General features: G+C 40.3%; 1 protein-coding gene across 1 annotated transcript in view; it reads right to left on the bottom strand.

The window, feature by feature from the left end:
* Nucleotides 1–924: 924 nt before the first annotated feature.
* Nucleotides 925–19,188, bottom strand: part of GULP1 (GULP PTB domain containing engulfment adaptor 1) — a 211,322-nt gene continuing 193,058 nt past the window's right edge. The window contains exons 10-12 of the mRNA XM_066635363.1: nt 16,074–16,212; nt 8,039–8,133; nt 925–3,784 (exon numbers count right to left, since the gene is read on the bottom strand). Coding sequence (XP_066491460.1) covers nt 3,713–3,784; nt 8,039–8,133; nt 16,074–16,212 — 306 coding nt within the window. The 3' untranslated portion in view covers nt 925–3,712. The remainder of the gene's footprint in view (nt 3,785–8,038; nt 8,134–16,073; nt 16,213–19,188) is intronic.

The raw sequence follows: 19,188 nt of genomic DNA, 5'->3' as shown, positions 1-19,188 counted from the left end.
ACAGGTTTGACTACTGCAGGAGAAATACTCATTAACCTGCAGTCAGCTTCTCTATAAACTAAGGACTTCTTACTCTAAAGTTTGCTTCTTCACTCGCTACAAAGGAAACTGAACCCAAAGATGTTGTGGCTCAAGGAGAGTGAAGCCAACAATGCTTCAGTAGCGCTATGGGTGCAGTGTAAACACAACACAATTGTTGGGCAGCACTCTTTAAGACTTCAGTCGCTATCTGGTTCATATGGAATCTGAAAGTAACAGTCTGTTGCTCCCCAAAATTGGTCTTAAGTGAATATGTATACATAACATTAAGAAGAGATGTGCTGGAGCAGGCCAGAGGCCCATCTAGTCCAGCTTCTTGTATTACACAGTGGCCCATCAGATGCCTCTAGAACACACAAGACAAGATACCTGTAACCTGTTGCACTTCCTTTCATCCGGCATTCAGATAGGCTACCTCTAAAGCTCACACATATGCATAGTGACTTGTGATGGGCTTTTCCTCCATAAATCTGTCCAATCTCCTTTTAAAGGTATCTAGGCTAGATACCAACACATCTTGTGGTAAGATGTTCCACAGATTATTTGTGTACTACGTCAACAAATATTTTCTTTTTTCTGTTCTGACTCCCCTGCCAGTCAATTTTAGTGGATGTTCTTTGGTTCTGGTATTGTTCAAGAGGGAAAAGAATCACCCTCTGTCCCAGGCAAATTACATAATAAATGCAAACAGAGATTTGGATTGGAGAATTTTTTTAACCACAAAATGGGAGAAATTTTAAACACCACAAAAGAAAAAAGTCAACTTCCTCTTATTTTACAGTGTAAACATTTTTTCTCCACTGAGTTGTTGAATGAAACAAAACTTCTGCTTTAGGAGGCAAAATTATTTAAAACATTTATTTTAAAGCAAAATTAGACAGACAGTTGAGGTTACATAGAAATACAAATTTCAACCAGAGCACTAAACCTCTTCATTAAAAATGCACTTTTTAAATCAATTAATTTAGGTGTTCTTGAATCGACTGACTAGTTAGATCATATTTAGCAATCTGAAAAAATCAGTAAAACAAAAGATTTTTTAAAATGTGCAAATATTTTCTGAGAATTTTGATACCATCAATAGTAAATGGCCCCTAAATATATGCTTATTACATAAAGCTTTTTTTTTAAAGTACAATAAAAATACAAATTCTATTTGTTTAAAAAAGCCATTCATATGGCTACTAAACATCCTCATTGTACAAACTGCAAAATACTATGTGACAAAACAAAATAAGAGATTTTTTCCCCCTATGAAATGTAGTCTACTCTTAGTGATCTCATCTATATCTGTATCAATAGGCATACAGGTCAGAATCCCAAGGGTTGCACACTGTGTTCTGCTCATGAGCCTGGGAACCTGCCCCCCTTCCCACTGTATACACTTGCAGCCCCTTCTAAAAGTCAGGGGAGCCCCCATTCAATGTGGCTCAAGAGTATGCAGTTGGAAGGTGGAAAAAAAAATCAGACACCTATCCACATGTGTGAGGAATCATTTTCACACATATACAGTTTTCTTTGGATCATGCTATAGATATAGATATACATGCCGATTGACTAAAAAATAAAGAAGGAAAACTTAACACAATACAGAAGAGTACAGACTCAATGGAGCTGCTAACCTAAGCAGATGCCTGAGTTAAAGCAAGTAAAGAATCTCCAACTGCTTGGCTATCTGCTTAAGCACCCTCCAGGACTGAAACTAAGCTTAAAAGGTAATAATGTTGCATAAATGCATTCTATTTTCTATGGAAATCTCACTATATAAGATCAAAAACTATATTTTGCAACCCAAGTACCAGAAAACTAGTTCTTTTCCCCTCAAAAAAATAAAACCAGCAAAATAACCTCTTAAATTTCTTTTCTTATTTTTCCCATTCAGACCCCGCTCCCCACAGATTTTTAGTTTCCTCTGTGAAAGGATTCTTTGAGAACGTCCCCATTTTTACTTTTTTAATAGACCTTGAGCAAAAATATGACAAAACATGGGAACATTAAGGAACAAGTTCATTGGTGAATGCAAGAAATGCAAACAGCGAAGATGTTTGTTTATTGCTCATTTAAAGGCTAGTGAAAAAGTCTGCAGAGGTGGCAATGATACACTAACACTCAGCGACTAGTTTCTGTGTAAAATTACAGGTGATAGCAGGATAATCTGTCCCCACCAATAAGCAGCTATCAATTCCTCCCTGTGTGTTTGTTGTCAAAATTATTATCACTGTAGGATAGAGAATGAAATTATTTATTGTAGGATCCAGGTGATATTCTGTCCTGGCAGTTTGCAGACACAAACTGCCTACTAGCTTCAACAATGTCTAGGCCATCACCACCCAATGGGCAGAATCTTGAAGGCTTTGATATGCAGAGAAGGTTTTTCTTCAAGACAGGATTTCCTCTCAGCAACTTGGCCCTTTACTAGGCAATTATGAGAATACAGTACCAAAAGTATGGGGCAGGGCAACTGGAATAAATCTAATGAATTTTCTACTGCATATAGCAATTTAACATGCAGCACAAAGCACTTCTGATTAATCTTCACTCAAATCAATAATACCTCCAAGGAACCTTGTTGATGAGTGGGGTGCTGTGTCCCAATGTGAAACAGGGTGATGTGTAAAGGACATGCTTCTATGGAAGTGTGGTAGTGGAAATAGACAATCACCACGTCACTACCACCTAACGTCAGGTTGCTGTGGAACAAGCCCCAAATTACAGAGTCCCTTTGGAATGGGAAGTGAGCTTACTTGTAGCATATCTAATGGCAAACTGATTTGTAATGATATTGTTTGTAACAAAACAGCAGGATTTTATCTGGTAAACATACTAGATACAGGGTAGATTAACATGTTATTAATAGTATGTATTAAAGTTGTTAATCTAGAGTATTCATCCACATAGTAATGGCACACAGTCACCTTAATCTGATTCAGATATGCACAGAAAATGCCCCCATGCATTTCTGTGTCAAAGGACACTCTTTATGCATAAACCCAGTCACTAACTTGAATGATGTGTTAACTTGGATTAACAGAACTGTATGTCCGTACTGGAAGGCCCAGCTTGAATGAAGGTCAGTAACAGGAATGTATGATGTGGTATCTGCAGCATATAAGACTACAATCCTATGCGTACTGAAATGGAAGTAAGGCTTATTATTGAACACAGTGAGTTTTCTGAGAAAATAGGTTTACGGTTGCATTGCAAAGTGATTTTTGACAAGACTGGATGATCATTAGCCTAAAGATTTAGAACCAACAAATTGACTGAGGGGATCTTATTTTAAAGTGACGCCACCATCAGTGATAGACTGAAAGGATATTACCTGCCAACAGAAAGAGGTATGTATGAATGTTTGAAAAAAACTTCTCACAGCACATGGTGAGTTGTTGTTAGGTACAGAAGATGACTTCCCCAATGTGGAAGGCAAAGAAAGACAGCAGAGTGATTTCATTTAGATTTCATATACAAGTGTAACTTTTTACATTTGTACAGGGATAATACTGGAACCTATTTGGAGTTTTACAGGAGCAAACCTCACAAAAAAGTTAACATGTTGAAAAACAATTTTTGGCACATTTAACAGCATTTGTAGTACATTTTTTAAAACTTAAGGTGGTGTGTTTGTGTGTTTTTTAAAGATAACAGAATGTTTTCCAAAATTCTGTTCCCGGCATCAGCACCTGCTGTCTAGAGGATCGAGACAAAATACCGTGCCTTCAAGAGTCAGTCCCATTTTGAACCCCTCCTGAAACAGAAAGAAAAAAACCCAAAGTGAGCAAAACAGAAAGAGAAAAAAAGAAAAGTTAAAAACTTAGAGATATAGACACTGCTTTCCTGAGTAAAAATGTTTATCGTGGCTTCAAATCTTCCTCTACATTTTTAAATGTATGGAAGGATTTGTCTCCATAGGAACTATGATAAGACAAGTGCTTTCATTCAGAGCACAAATCTGTCTTGTTGGGACAAATACACCTGTTATAATATTAATTTTGGATAGCTGAAAAAAGAAATGCACTCAGTACTTAAAACAAACAAACAAGATTTGTTAGCTCAGTAGTGAAGTCCATTTGAAATACGTATTTCTCTTAAGCTCAATAGATGTGAAACAACTGTGGAGACCAGTGAGGCATCTTGAAATATTTTGCCTGGTCTGTTTTTCCATTTCCTGAAGATGGTGGAGAGTCCTGTCATCCCCACAGTCCATTCAGAGAACAGGGACAGTGGAGCTCAGAGAATAAGTTGAGAAACATCGAAGTAGGAAAACTGCTTTCCTGACTTCTACAGCTCCATGTCCATGCACATTTTAGAAAGGGATGACCTCTTTACTCCAACAACATCAGCAATAACCTTCCTTGACCTGGAAAGCTTGAGCAGGATTGGCAAAATTAATGCACAAGCCTATTATGTACATAAGAATGCATGGAGAATGGTTAGCCACCAAAATCAGTGCTCTGGATTTTATGGATATTGAAATGCAAGAGCATTTCATCATTATTATGGCTACATGACTGAGGGCACAATTCAGAGGAGGACTTGGGCCAGTGCAAGTCCCTTGTGCCGGCCAAGGAGGGTCACAAACATGCCAGAAAGCAAGTTTGCACCTCCTCAGGAGTAAGTCACGACAGCTCACGAAGGTGCACCAGCACACGGAGGCTGAATCCAGCCTCCGTGGTGGCTTGTGCAGCAAGCCTAGCATCGGTCTGGCTGGGCCGACGCAAGGCTCTGGGGTGGGTGGGGAGGAGGCGGCAGGGAGCAGGAAGGGTGGTGGGCGGCCCCGGGGCGGGCGGGGAGTAGGTGGTGGGGATCCGGAAGCTATGTGGGATCCCAACCCCCGTTACTGGGGAGTTTGGAGCAGCTTCAAGTCGCTCCGCTCTCCTTGGACTTGTGCCACCTCAGGAGGTGGCGCAAGTCCGAGGAGACCCATAGGAGCAAGGGTGCCTTACCCAGAGGTATGGGGGAAAGTTTCCCCTTACCTCTGGCTGAGCCGCTTTGGGTGCCTATCCCACACTGGATACAGCACACCCCTCTTGCACCCTGAATGTACGTACAAATGTGTTCATAGTTTAATGTGGAAGAGTGCCCTTGGTGTATCCTAATGAAAATTAGCCACGTTTTCTGAAGAAGGAAAATATTTATCTGGCAACTGGCACACCAAAGACTAGGGAATTCAGTTAGAAAATATATACAGTGGATTGTATCAGATTCCTTTCTTGCTGGCTTTCAATTAGAGAATCACAGAGAAACTTTGCTTCCTTGTTGAAGGGTGTTGCCATATGTTCATTACAACCTGGAATAAATTACCTTGGATGAGGATCTGACAATGTGACAGCTCTATTTTTCAGTACAACATCTTCCATATGAAATAAATATGAGCCAGAAACTGTTACTGGCAAAGTAGCTTTTCAAGATAAGAAATGTTCCTGAGCAAGACTGGCCTTTTATCAGGACCAGTTCACTTGTGTAGAATTTTAAGTTTTTAGTTTGATATATCAGAAATGCTGCTGAGAATGATTGAAAGGTTAATTGAAAGGTACTTCTCCCTACTGGGATTTCAGTATTCCTTTGAGCTGAAGAATGCAAAATTATTTTAAAAGAACATACTTCCAACTCAATGTGCTTTGGTGCTTTTGTGAAGGCATATTTGTAAAAAGTTAATATTAGATTTGGATATCTGTGTGGCTTTTTAGACATACCATGGAAACTAGATATCTTCTGGGCAGTGATCATGGTTTTCGAAAGTAAAAATATGATCATAGCCTTGGTACATATGTTTATACAAGCAAGTACCAGTGGCACTTCCCTGAATTGCCTCATATGTGAAATGATTCTTCCCTCACAAAGAATGGAGGTGAATTGCGGGTGGAAAGACATCAAGTCGTTCAGGCACCCACATGAAGACAACCAGTTCCATTGCCCATATCTGAAATGGAGAATATCAGCGAAGTCATCAAAATGGTGACATTGCATGCTACAAGCCTGAAGTCGAACAGTTTCACTAAAGTTTTAAGTAAGCCCATACCTTTCAATAGAAACATGTATACCTTAATAATTTTCCATTTATTTATTTAGAAAATTGTACGAGTATATCTCACCTATTAGCTTAGTTCTCGGCTAACTTATCATTCACAATGGATTAATGCAGTCAGTGAAAAGCTCAGAAGGCTGTGTGCCACCAACACTGCTGTGCAGATCAGCCATCAGAGGGTCTCCGCTGGCAGTGGAGGTGAACTAGGTCAGGGAAGACCTCAGTGGCAGCTGTGTGTGCCAGATCTAGAACTTCCGTATGAGCCCAGACATGCTCAAAAGGCTCCTTAAGGCGACTTCAGCCATAGGGGACCATGGAGCTGCTCAGAAGGTAAGTGAAATTTTTCTTTACCTCTCCCACCCAGGCTGGTCCACAGACAGCTCACAGGATGCAGTGGATGCTCCATCAGCATCGCTGCACCATGAAGACTGGGCCACGGACAGCTTGTAGGATGCAGCAGATCCTCCATCAGCATCGCTGCACCATGCAGGCTGGCCCAGGACAGGATTGGACTCCTGAAGTGCTAAAGTTTAACTCCAACTTTCCTGTACACTAATTCTACCATTAAATACATTAGCATTACAGCACAAAATATTTTGCAGGAGATGAACTGAAATTCATGTAAAAACAATATACCAACCATCGTTGACGCTGCACACCCGTGAAAGCACAAAAGATAGAAGAAATATTAGAACTTTTGGTAGACTGGTTAACAACAATGCTAACATTCCTAATGTAATTATGCATACAATAAGCACCTATACTAAATACTAAAGTCTATGCTTTAGTATAGACCGTAATAAAACTGAACTGAAGTCAGATAATATGAAAGGAATATTCAACTTTTTATGATATTCAGTGAATTAAAAAGATACATGTGATAAGAAAATATACAGTTGCTTGCAAGAAATCACTATCATGTTGTCATCTTGTCTTTAATGCTATTAAAAATTTCCCCCATTGTTGAAAGCTGTAAAGCTTTACCATATCTTTTCTATATAATATAAATATCACAAAATAGTACAAAAAGGTAGCATCTTTTTACAGTGTTAAAAATGAAACCAGAACAATGGCTTTGTGGGGGGGGGGAAGAGGGGGAGGGTAGGAACAACAGCCCAATCCAATCCACACATACCTGGGAGTAAGCCCCATAGACTCTCATGGGACTTACTTTTGAGTAGACATGCATAGGATTGGGCTCTGAGTCTATAAAGCTGGAATGATGCGGCAGGAGCAAGGTCAACCTCACCACTAAAGTGGATTGGAAGGGGGCAAAGCAATTCCTTTGTTGAGCCTATTGGGGCTAAACAAATCAAAGGACTGAACAGGATGAGTGATGACGACCTGCCATGCTAAGAAAAGGGGAAGATGAATTGTTGCACATTCTGTAACACAGGACTCCAAAATGGCTACAATCAAATCTGGTTAAGGGACTCAGAAATGTCACATTCTGGTGAATCTAATCTGTCCTTGAAGAGTTCCAATTTGTGGAAGAACAACATGTGTTCTGCACACAGACAGTAATGCATGTTTCTGACACGTGCATTCCTCCTTGGAGATTTTGCACACAATGATGACGTTCCATTAAGCTTGCAATCTTCAAACCACATCCTTAGTGTAGTCCCTATTTAATTGATGGTGCTTCTCCAGAGGAATCAAGAAGTGATCTTATTAAATCCATTTCCTCTGGGGTAGCACCACAAGAGCTTGCAGAGAAGCATAATAAACAGCATGGCGTTAAAAAAAAAACCCTCTAGGAAACCTCAGCAATTTCTCATCCCATGGAGGTTGAAAAGCTCCATTGACAGATACCTGGATTAACCCACTTCCTTCTTTTTTTGTTGCAATGGCAACAGCATTTCACATGTGGTGAACAGATTGCCCATTACATGATTTCACTCTTAAGAGCCCAATGTTTACATGGTAATGGAAAACACTTTTATTTTATTTTTGTAATGGTAAATATTTGGTCACCTGCATCTCATCTAGTTTGGACTGGATGTCTGGAGGGAAATCTCCTGCTCCACAGCTAAAAGGGTCAAAAGGTTCTGCTCCAAAAAGGTCTCTCTCTAGAAATAAAAAAACAAAAACAATAAGTCAGCAACACGTGGAAGGTGGAGGCACTAAGATGGGTGTTTAAAACATTTGTAGCCAATGTGATTCTATATTCTAAACTTGTCAGAATGTGAGGAAGGTCCTAAAACCTGAGGAAGGGTTGCAGGAAGCCACCCTAGAGCAGCGCATCTAAATCTCTCTCCAAAAAAGCCACGACAAACTAAGTTTATTTAATTTTCCACAGATTATCTCAGTTCTCCCTACAGTATGCTTTCTTAACTGATCACAAGGCATCTACAGGCAATTTCAGGCTGTTTTAATGTACAGAGTAGCATCTTCTTGGAACCTATAGCCATCACTCCTGCTGGCCATTGGGAAACTGAAGCAGGCAAGAGTAGTCACCAAGTAATGTCATGTGTAGAACAAGTATGGCCCAAATCCTATCTTACTTTCCAGCACCGGTGCAGCCACAATGTGGCCCCAACGTAAGGGAACAAATGTTCCCATGCCTTGAGGAGACCTCTGTGACTGCCACCCCACTACAGGATGCAGTGCATGCCCCACTGGCACAGCTGCACCAGCACTGGAAAACTGGATAGGATTTGGCCCTGTGTCATTTCAGAAACCCACTCTCAATTCACCAGCTTGTTGGGTTTGCATAATGACTAAATTATGTTCTCCTAGCAAAATAGGAAGCTCCAGAAAACTTCAACAGAACTGAGCTGAAATTAATCAGCAGAAAGAAAGGCACTTAAAACTGTTGGCTTCCTATAGCCTTTCCAGGCACAATTCACAGCATATAGTGGAGGATATAAGTCATTGAATTAATAAATAAGAAACCATGCATATTTGAGACCTCACTTGTACAGCAGCTTCCCATGTGCTCCTGCACAAATGGAACTGTGAAAAAGTGTTTTGAGGCAACCCCTGCTGGGTAAGTGAAACAGGTTTCACTGCCCACACCAGGTTCTCTTAGCCTGATGGCATGGTAGAGGTCAACATGCAGGCGCATGGACAACGGGCACTGCATGTGCTGAAAAGATGGTCGTTATCTCTTCAATTAGCTGATCTATATGTTTAGCAAAAGAGGCGGCATAGCCCTGCGAGGGCTCCACCACATCAGACCAGACTTAGATGGGAGAATTGCATGACTTATGCCATGATCATTCGAACAATTTTACACAAAGAAAATGAGCACAACTGAAAGCCCAGAGCAACTTCTTGCTCACGTGTAAGAATCCTCCCTCTTTTCCCTGTGCTATTGCATTAATTGGAATTTTCTTATTTCTGAAATTTTATGGTTCAAATCATATGCTGCTTCAAAGGATTAGATCTGGCTGGCAGAACTATAAAAACTCATTTTGATCTGACGAACAAATCTTGTATTAAAACAGAAAATTTCCCAAACTATCACAGGATTTTTTGATACTCTCCTGTATACATTTTGTCCCACATATAACCCTGGCATGACTTTTACAAATGAAATGAGAGTGCAAATGTATAAACACTGGTTGTCCTGTATATGCATTTTTCAACCACAATAAAACTTCAAGAGACATTTAAAGCAGTATTTTGTGTGTGGTTATGTAGTATTCAGGATCAGGGAGCTCAGGGCTTAAAATTGACATTCCTCTTTCAAATATTTGTTTCAAAAAATAAATCTTGAAGTAAAAATTACTACTTTTGTACACAGGATGAGCTAATTACAAGGCATTCTCATGATAATGTACCTGATTGTTAAATTCAGTGAGAGAGATTCATGTTAAGTTACTAACCATCTTTGATCCTACACTTGTAGTTCATATTTCTATATTTAATTAAAGTAGCAACCATGCAGGACTGGGACGTTGGGAGGGGACACTGAACCCTTTCCCCTGCACCACTGTTCCCAAAACAGGTGCCATTGGTGCCAGCGGCAGCTTCCTCTCATGACAAAGACCAGCTGGGCCATGGCGAACTATTTTTGTCAGAAGCACAGCATGATGAGAAAGGATTAAACACTTGTTCCCCATCTACCTTGGTCCTGACTGGCTACCGTTTTAAATTTAAATTTTTTAAAAAGCAAGATCACAAATGATGGTGTTGCAACTCTCAGGCACAAACCTTTCTTTTGAGAAAAACATCATCTCTAGGCCTCAACAGAAGCTACTGCTTCAAGGGTCTTAAAGGTGACACATAAATAGCAAGATTTTGGAAAGTGGTGATTGCGGTGGCTTTTAAAAAAAGGGGGGAGGCATAAGATGTCATTCATGATTGGATTTTAGTTGCTCTGTCCTTGAAACCTTTTGATCTAGAAAACTCCCAGTCTTGCAGAAATTGATTTGAATACACATCAAAGATGTCTTTTTGGCATTAGGGGTGTGAATACCCCTAATGGCATTGGGGCATTGGCATTTTTGGCATTGGGGTGGTGGTGGACAGGTCGATGAAAGTGTCGACACAATGTGCGGCGGCAGTGAAGAAGGCCAATTCTATGCTTGGGATCATTAGGAAGGGTATTGAGAACAAAACGGTTAGTATTATAATGCCGTTGTACAAATTGATGGTAAGGCCACACCTGGAGTATTGTGTCCAGTTCTGGTCGCCGCATCTCAAAAAAGACATAGTGGAAATGGAAAAGGTGCAAAAGAGAGCGACTAAGATGATTACGGGGCTGGGGCACCTTCCTTATGAGGAAAGGCTACGGCGTTTGGGCCTCTTCAGCCTAGAAAAGAGACGCTTGAGGGGGGACATGATTGAGACATACAAAATTATGCAGGGGATGGACAGAGTGGATAGGGAGATGCTCTTTACACTCTCACATAATACCAGAACCAGGGGACATCCACTAAAATTGAGTGTTGGGCGGGTTAGGACAGACAAAAGAAAATATTTCTTTACTCAGCGCGTGGTCGGTCTGTGGAACTCCTTGCCACAGGATGTGGTGCTGGCGTCTAGCCTAGACGCCTTTAAAAGGGGATTGGACGAGTTTCTGGAGGAAAAATCCATTATGGGGTACAAGCCATGATGTGTATGCGCAACCTCCTGATTTTAGGAATGGGTTAAGTCAGAATGCCAGATGTAGGGGAGAGCACCAGGATGAGGTCTCTTGTTATCTGGTGTGCTCCCTGGGGCATTTGGTGGGCCGCTGTGAGATACAGGAAGCTGGACTAGATGGGCCTATGGCCTGATCCAGTGGGGCTGTTCTTATGTTCTTATGTTCTTATGTTAATACCTAAAATAGCTGTGGATCTCTTTCCTTATAATCAGTCATTGCAGCTCCCCTACTTATTTCCTTCAGAGATTCCAGAAGTGCTGGAGATTTTCTCTGATTTCCTGAGAACATAAATTGTACTTCTTCTTTGATGTTTCCCTCACTAAGTCCTAGGCTGCTTGCTGGAGGCAAGAAGTGACCCTCTGCTGCTTTCAAACAGTTTTCTTGTTTTCTTTGGCCAAAAGGTGCCACACAGTGCTCAAGCTAGCCAGGGCTAAGCACTTTTCATGCAGTTCAACAAAAACCACCTCCTTTATTACTGTGTGGGTAAATGGCCACATGTTTCACAAACTCTCCTTATGCGCTTTCCAATTTGTTCTCAAATAAAACACAATTAAATTTGACTTTTTCAAAATGGCACAGAGTTTGCTAACTTGTGGCCTGCTTTATGTTAAAAACACAACTGAGATATGAGTAAGATGCTAATGATTAGAGCTGAACTGGACTTATGTTATTGTGCTCACTCCGTTGCAAATGCGCTTGGCAGTACTGAAAAATGCCTCTCTTCTTTCAGTGATTCCTTGGCACTTCTTGGTGGGGATTCTTAACCTTTTTAACTATTACACACACACCCGAATGCCCAATATACATCCATACCACCTTTGTCAGTCTGTTAAAATCATCATCACTACCACTACCAGGTACCAATATGACTTCAAAAGATGCCAATAGCTTGGTTTAACTTTGCATATGGATAGACAGGAACAGAATGCCTCAATCTGTATTGATAATAGTGATAGTTAATAGTCTAATACAGCAGTGTCCAAACATTTTGGCAGGAGGGCCACACCATCTCTCTGACACTGGTGTCAGGAACCAGGTAAAAAGTGTTAATTTACATACTGAACTCAACAGTTTTTTCGGGCTAGGTGCCATGGTCTAGCTTTTTTATCTAATGAGCCTAAACCAAGTCTAAAGGGGGTGGGGGGCTATCACCAACACTAAAAACTGTTCAAAACTGAAAATGAAAAACAACAACTAAAACTCAACCTAAGAAGCTAAAACTAAAACCAAGCTAAAAACTCTGAAAACTAAAAACCCAAAGGCTAAAATAACTAAAGATTAAAAATAAAACTAGAGACTAAAAGCAAAAATAAAGACTAGAATACAAAGCTAAAAACTTAAACCTAACAACTGAAACTTGATTTCAGTTGAGCTTCCTCAGAGGCCACAGTTTTCCTCAGGCACTAGAACTTGGTGCTCTTCTTATACAGGTTGTAACTGATTGCCTATTGAATTAGGGAATATTGTTGTCAGCTGTTAGCTCCACCTGGCTGCTTATTCTCTGAGTAACATTTTTCAGGGCTGGTAACCATGTGTTATTCACTCTCATTGTTTCCTCTTTCCTATTCAGATTGTTTTGATGCTTATATATTTCAATTGCTTCTCTATACATACATGCATGGTAATGAATAGTATTAGACAACAACTCAGTGTGTTCAAAATCCACTTTATGTCCTGTTGTCACTGAGTGTTCTGCAATCGCTGATTTTTCAATCTGTTTTAAGCGACAGTGTCTTTCACGTTCCTTCACTCTGGTCTGTATACTCCTTTTTGAAGTGCCAATGTATACCTTCCCACAGAAACATGGGATCCGATATACCCCTACCTGTAAACGTGAGTCTCTTTCATCTTTTGGTGGTGGTCACAGGATTTGCTGTAGCTTGACTGCTAGTTTGTAAATTGTCTTGATATTTACCTTCTGTAGCAGTCTTCCTATACAATCTGTGACATGTTTGATATAGGGGAGAAAGGCCCTGGCCGTTGGTACTAGTGACTTCCCTTTTTTTTGAGATTCGTTCCTTTGTCTTTGTTGGGAAGCTCTCAGGAAGCTTCCTGGGTGACCTTGGGCCAGTCACTTTCTCTCAGCCTCACCTACCTCACAGGGTTGTTGTGAGGACAGGAAGGAGGGGAGCAGCTGTGTATACCGCCCTGAGCTCTTTGAAGGAAGGGCAGTATAAAAATGTGAAAAATAAAATAAAATAAAAATAATTTTAATCTCTTGCTTTGTGTAACCATTAGATGATTACGGGGCTGGGGCACCTTCCTTATGAGGAAAGGCTACGGCGTTTGGGCCTCTTCAGCCTAGAAAAGAGATGCCTGAGGGGGGACATAATTGAGACATACAAAATTATGCACGGGAAGGATAAAGTGGATAGGGAGATGCTCTTTACACTCTCACATAATACCAGAACCAGGGGACATCCACTAAAGTTGAGTGTTGGGCGGGTTAGGACAGACAAAAGAAAATATTTCTTTACTCAGCGTGTGGTCGGTCTGTGGAACTCCTTGCCACAGGATGTGGTGCTGGCGTTTAGCCTAGACGCCTTTAAAAGGGGATTGGACAAGTTTCTGGAGGAAAAATCCATTACGGGGTACATGCCATGATGTGTATGCGCAACCTCCTGATTTTAGAAATGGGTTATGTCAGAATGCCAGATGCAAGGGAGGGCACCAGGATGAGGTCTCTTGTCATCTGGTGTGCTCCCTGGGGCATTTGGTGGGCTGCTGTGAGATACAGGAAGCTGGACTAGATGGGCCTATGGCCTGATCCAGTGGGGCTGTTCTTATGATCTTATGTTCTTATGTTTGTTCCAAATGAAGCATTTCTTCATCTAGGTGCTGTGGCTCTAAAATTCGCCTGGCTCTATCCATTAATGTTTTTATGACCCCCCTCTTCTGTCTTGGATGATGATTGGAAGCTTTATTTTAAAACCTGTTTGTATGTGTGGGCTTTCTGTATACTTTATGTCCATTCTCCTTTTTAATAATCAAGACATCTAAAAAAGGCAATTTTCCTTCTTTTTCTTTTTCCATAGTAAACTTTATCAATGGATGAATGTTATTGATGTGCTGCAAAAACTGATCCAACTCTGTCTCATCATGATCCCATATCACAAAAGCATCATCTACATATCAAACTTAGTTTTTAGTGATGGTGATAGTTAGCACCCCCCTTTAGGATTGGTTTAGGCTCATTAGATAAAAAAGTTAGACCACGGCACCTAGCCTAAAAACTGGTAAGTTCAGTATGGGTTCCAGCCGTGAAAGCCTTAGTATGATTAATTCACATTTCAAATTTAAATAAATTTACATAAATGAATATATTAGAGATGGAACTTATATGAATGAATGAAGGTCTCACGATAGCACAAGGCCTATAAAAGGCCTTGCACAAAGCAAAACCGGCCTTTCCTTTGCTGCCGCTTCACAGACATGAAATGGCAAGGAGCAGAGGGAGCACTCGGCCTGCAGCTCGCGTGAGAGGTTGACCCTTGCACTGAGAGTAGTTGTGTTTGGTCAGAATGGGCTCCAGCAAGTCTCTGGAGGGCCAGAGGGGGACTCCCCGCAGGCTGGATTGGGGGTCCCTGAGGGCAGCAAATGGCCCCCGGGCTGGATTTGGGCACCCCTGATTCTAATCTAACAACAATTTTTAAAAAATTGTTCAGAGATTGAATGCCATAGCATGACCATTTGCTATGATCATGCTATGGAATCACTTGGTTCCCATACCCCAAGGGTTATGGGTACTGCTGGTTAAGAATTCCTGCCATACGGTTCTTATATTCATTTCATTTGCAATTGCTTTCATTGATATTGTGAAATAACCAAAAATTAACGGCTGTAGTTTTACATAGTTATATCCAGTGATATCATCACATATGACATAAGCATCATGATGGATTCCTGCCCCTAAGTTGGAATTCTGAGTGGAATGACTTATGTGACTTATCCAGAAAGAGAGGCAACAGCCAGGGGAAACTACTGGATTATTATGAAGAATACCACTTTTCAACAAAGTAGTTCACAAAGCGGTTTACATAGCAAAATAATAAATGGTACCCTGACCCCAAAGGGTTCACAGTCTAAAAAGAAGTACCGAAGAGAAACCAGCAACAGCCACTGGGAAAGATGCTGTGCTGGGGTGAGGGAGGGGGAGTTGCTCTACCCCAGCTAAACATAAGAGGACATCACTTTTAAGGGGGCCGTTTATTCCAGTTAACAGCAGTAGCAGCAGTAATAATAATACTTCATATTTGCACACTTTTTCTGAGCGTGCAAAGTGCTTCACTTGATGCAGCCTATCCAACCGTTGGGTTTCTATTATCCCCAGGTTGCAGCTGAGGCTGGGTGGCTTGCCTAAGGGAGCCTTGATGAATTCATGGTAGACGTGCAATTCAAACCAATGACATCTGGATTTGCAGAGTTAAAATAGGACTAAACCTCTGATTTGATAAGCTATGTGCAAAAATCATCCAAAATACTTTGTACCAAAATGAAACAAAACATGAGACACTTTAAAACTTTCTAGTTAGCATCACATCACTACATACAAAATATCTGTTCAACAAAATATGTAACAGTCAAAAGGGGAGAACCAAAAATAAACCCAAAACATACGCTTTAAAAAAAAAATTACTTGTAGGGTTATTAGGAGAGAGGCTAAAATTCCAAGGCAAATTGCACTGAATTAGTTGTAACTAGGTGCCACTATTACTTCTTTAATTGGCACATGCACCAAAGGTTCAAGGATGGAAAACACAATGTGCACACTCCCCCCCATCCTAGAACCACTACTTAAGGCATGGTTTCCAACTGCATTTGGTTTGGCATGAAGATGTAAGTAAATCCTTCTTGTTGCTTGGGGAAAAAAAAAAAAAACCCAGTGTAAGCAAAAGGTTAGGTCATTACAAAACTTACTGATCTCTGTAGATCTACTGGGCACTGGTGGAGGCTGTGTGCCATTGCGAGTAGGTGTTGATGACTGAGGGGATATGGGAGAAAAGGGAACCATATCAAAGATGTCAGTGGAGGGTGATTTAGGTGTCACACTGCCTGCCTACAATAAGGACAATAAACATTAGAGTAATATTTCACATGACAAAATCACAATATTGAACATTCGTTGCATGCAGAAGATAAAGGCTATATCATCAAACAGAGCAGCATGCCAAAACAAAGAGCTGATACTGAGGAAATGGCAATTGCAGACTGAGGTTTATGAGACATGCTAAAGCCTTCACACACACAACCAGTATTGTAACATTTTACATTTTCAGCATATCTGGTGTACCCAGAAATAAATGACATTTAGATACAAAAGAGCTGGAAAAAATATGAAATTTTAAACAGCGAGTGATAATTCTAAAGATCCATTTTACAGGGTAGTCTGTTATAAATCCGAAAGTACAGAACAAGTGCCTGAAATCAAGAGATATAACTTCAGCTTCATTTTATTAAGTCCATCTTGTATAATAATAGGATTAATATCCTGACAAGCTGACAGAGCAGTTTGTTCAAAACACTCGGAAAGCATTCTAAGATAAAGCAGTAATTTGGATGCCAACCTAATAATGACAATGAATATCTTCAATTTTTTTCTTAGTGCTGCAAAGATTTCACCACTAAATAAGGCCAAGGTTTCTGGATTGGCTACAGGAAAACACTGGCTGTAAAATCCTCTCTTTGATGAAGATTAATAATCCCAGTTGACAGTCATTTTACCATTATTCTCTAAGCAAGGATATTGTACTAAAAATATGTAGTAACAACATACAAAAAGGCAAACCGATTGTCAGAACAGAAGTTACATACCTCAGAACAAAACACAACTCACAAAGAGCAAAGAATCAACGTGATATACATTGCTAGGAAAATAGTCTGCCGAACTAGAAAATTTGAGCTATACTGAAAAAGAATTTCCAGTTTGATCATACTAATGTTATAAAGGAACAAAATTTACTGAATCTATACTGACTCCTACAGAAAGATGGGATAAATGGATGGCGGAGTCATGTTTATACGAGATTTTCTTCCCTTTTACCATTAGGATTTGTTTCTGTTGATGATTAAATTAGGTTGACAAAGAAAATATGTATTTATCCAGTGTGTAATTAGTCTGTGGAACTCCTTGTCACAGGAAGTAGTGATGGAATCTTGCCTAGATGCCTTTAAGAGGGGATTGGACAAACTTCTGGAGGAAAAGTCCATCACAGGTTACAAGTCATGGTAGGTATGTGCAAACTCCTGGTTTTAGAGGTAGGCTACCTCAGAGTGCCAGATGCAGGGGAGGGCACCAGGATGCACATTGTGTCTTGTTGCCTTGTGTGCTCCCTGAAGCGTTTGGTGGGCCACTGTGAGATACAGGAAGCTAGACTAGATGGGCCTTTGGCCTGATCCAGGGGGGCTCTTCTTATGTCCTTAGATACATTCACTATATAACTTTTTGTGTCTCACACATAAGCAGTGTTCACACAAATATCAATGAACAACTAAATAGGTTTACTGTGATCCACCACAAGGACATGTTCTGTAAAATTGCAACAGAGAATCTAAAACACTTCTTGCCACAAATAAATATAAATAATAACGGGGCTATCACAAATATAGTATGTGAAAAAGTCTTTTGTGCTATAGTATAGAAATGTTTTTCCTTCTACGCATTGCCCACCAGATTCTCAGACCGTTCCTTGACAGTCACAAAATGACAGTGTGCCTATTCAGGAGTGGAAAGATAAGTACAGCAAGAGTTGGGTGAACTCTTGCTTCTTATGTTAAGTAGGAGTCTGGAGAAAGCTTCAGCACATCACCCACACTTTTTATTTAAAAAAAGAGAAAAGACAGTAGCATGGTATTCCTCCATACCCAAAAGCTTAACTTCCTTTCATTAGGTTAGATATTGAACTATGGGGTTGCATCATATCTCCTTCATCTAAAGCAGCTATTTTAAACCAGTGTGCCATGGAACATTGGTGTACCGTGAGCGGTTTGTGGGTGTGCTGCTGGAGTTTGAGGGTAGATCAGTAGGACTATTGGGGGATGTGAGCCCCCCCCCACCAGCTGAGCAGTGTGCCTTGACAATTTGTCAACTTGTCAATTTGTGCCTTGTCAAAAAACTGATGGTGTGCCTTGACAATTTTAGCAACTTTTAGGTGTGCCATGAGATGAAAAAGATTGAAAATCACTGATCTAGAGAAAGAATTCCTTGCCAGAGGAAGAAAGCCTTAGGATACAAACTGGTGCACCTTTGAATCAGAACTTCCTTGACTATTTTACAAAAGTTGAAATGCAGAGGGACATGTTGAGAACTGTCACGATAAAATCCAATATTAATCTTTAAATGCCTCTGTATCCTTGAAGTTCTCCATATCCTGAAAGATACTTTTACAGAATGGACTGAACAAGGCTTTGCAGACTGATGCTTGCGCTCCTCAAGTGTTTTCTCCCTTTGCTTACAGGGACACATAAGTGATGGTAAGCATGCCAATGATGTCATTTGAAGCTTCACCCTTAACTTTCATATGACTGACATTTAACAGCTATGACAAACACCAATCATGGGGAGGGTTTCATTATGACACCACTTGCGGGGACAGGACTAAGCAATGCGTTCTTCCCTCCCAGCTTTATAGGAACACATGGGGAAAAATGTCTGAAGAGGGCTACTTTGTTCTGTGAATATAAAAAAAATTGCATATTGCTACGTTCTTCCCCAAAGAGGAGATGCATTCATCCAACCGATCCAAACTGGCTGTATACAAGTACAAACTAACCTAGATTATTTTAAATGCTTCTGCCAAAAACAGAGCTCTCAGATAGGTGAACACAGACTCAGTGTTACTGAAATTGCTCTTCATCTCAATCTTTGGACTGGCATTATTAACATTTTCTTATTAGTATGGAATATTTTTGATAAATACATTAAACTTGTTTTTGAAACCAAAAACATACTGTATGAGCATGACATTTCTTAAATGTCTACTTTTTATTTCTAATAAACTATGGCTAATCCATATAACAATATATGACCAGTAAA

Source organism: Tiliqua scincoides, chromosome 1 (assembly GCF_035046505.1).
Source record: "Tiliqua scincoides isolate rTilSci1 chromosome 1, rTilSci1.hap2, whole genome shotgun sequence".
In the NCBI taxonomy this organism is placed as follows: domain Eukaryota; kingdom Metazoa; phylum Chordata; class Lepidosauria; order Squamata; family Scincidae; genus Tiliqua; species Tiliqua scincoides.
This window is presented reverse-complemented; position numbering and strand designations above follow the sequence as displayed.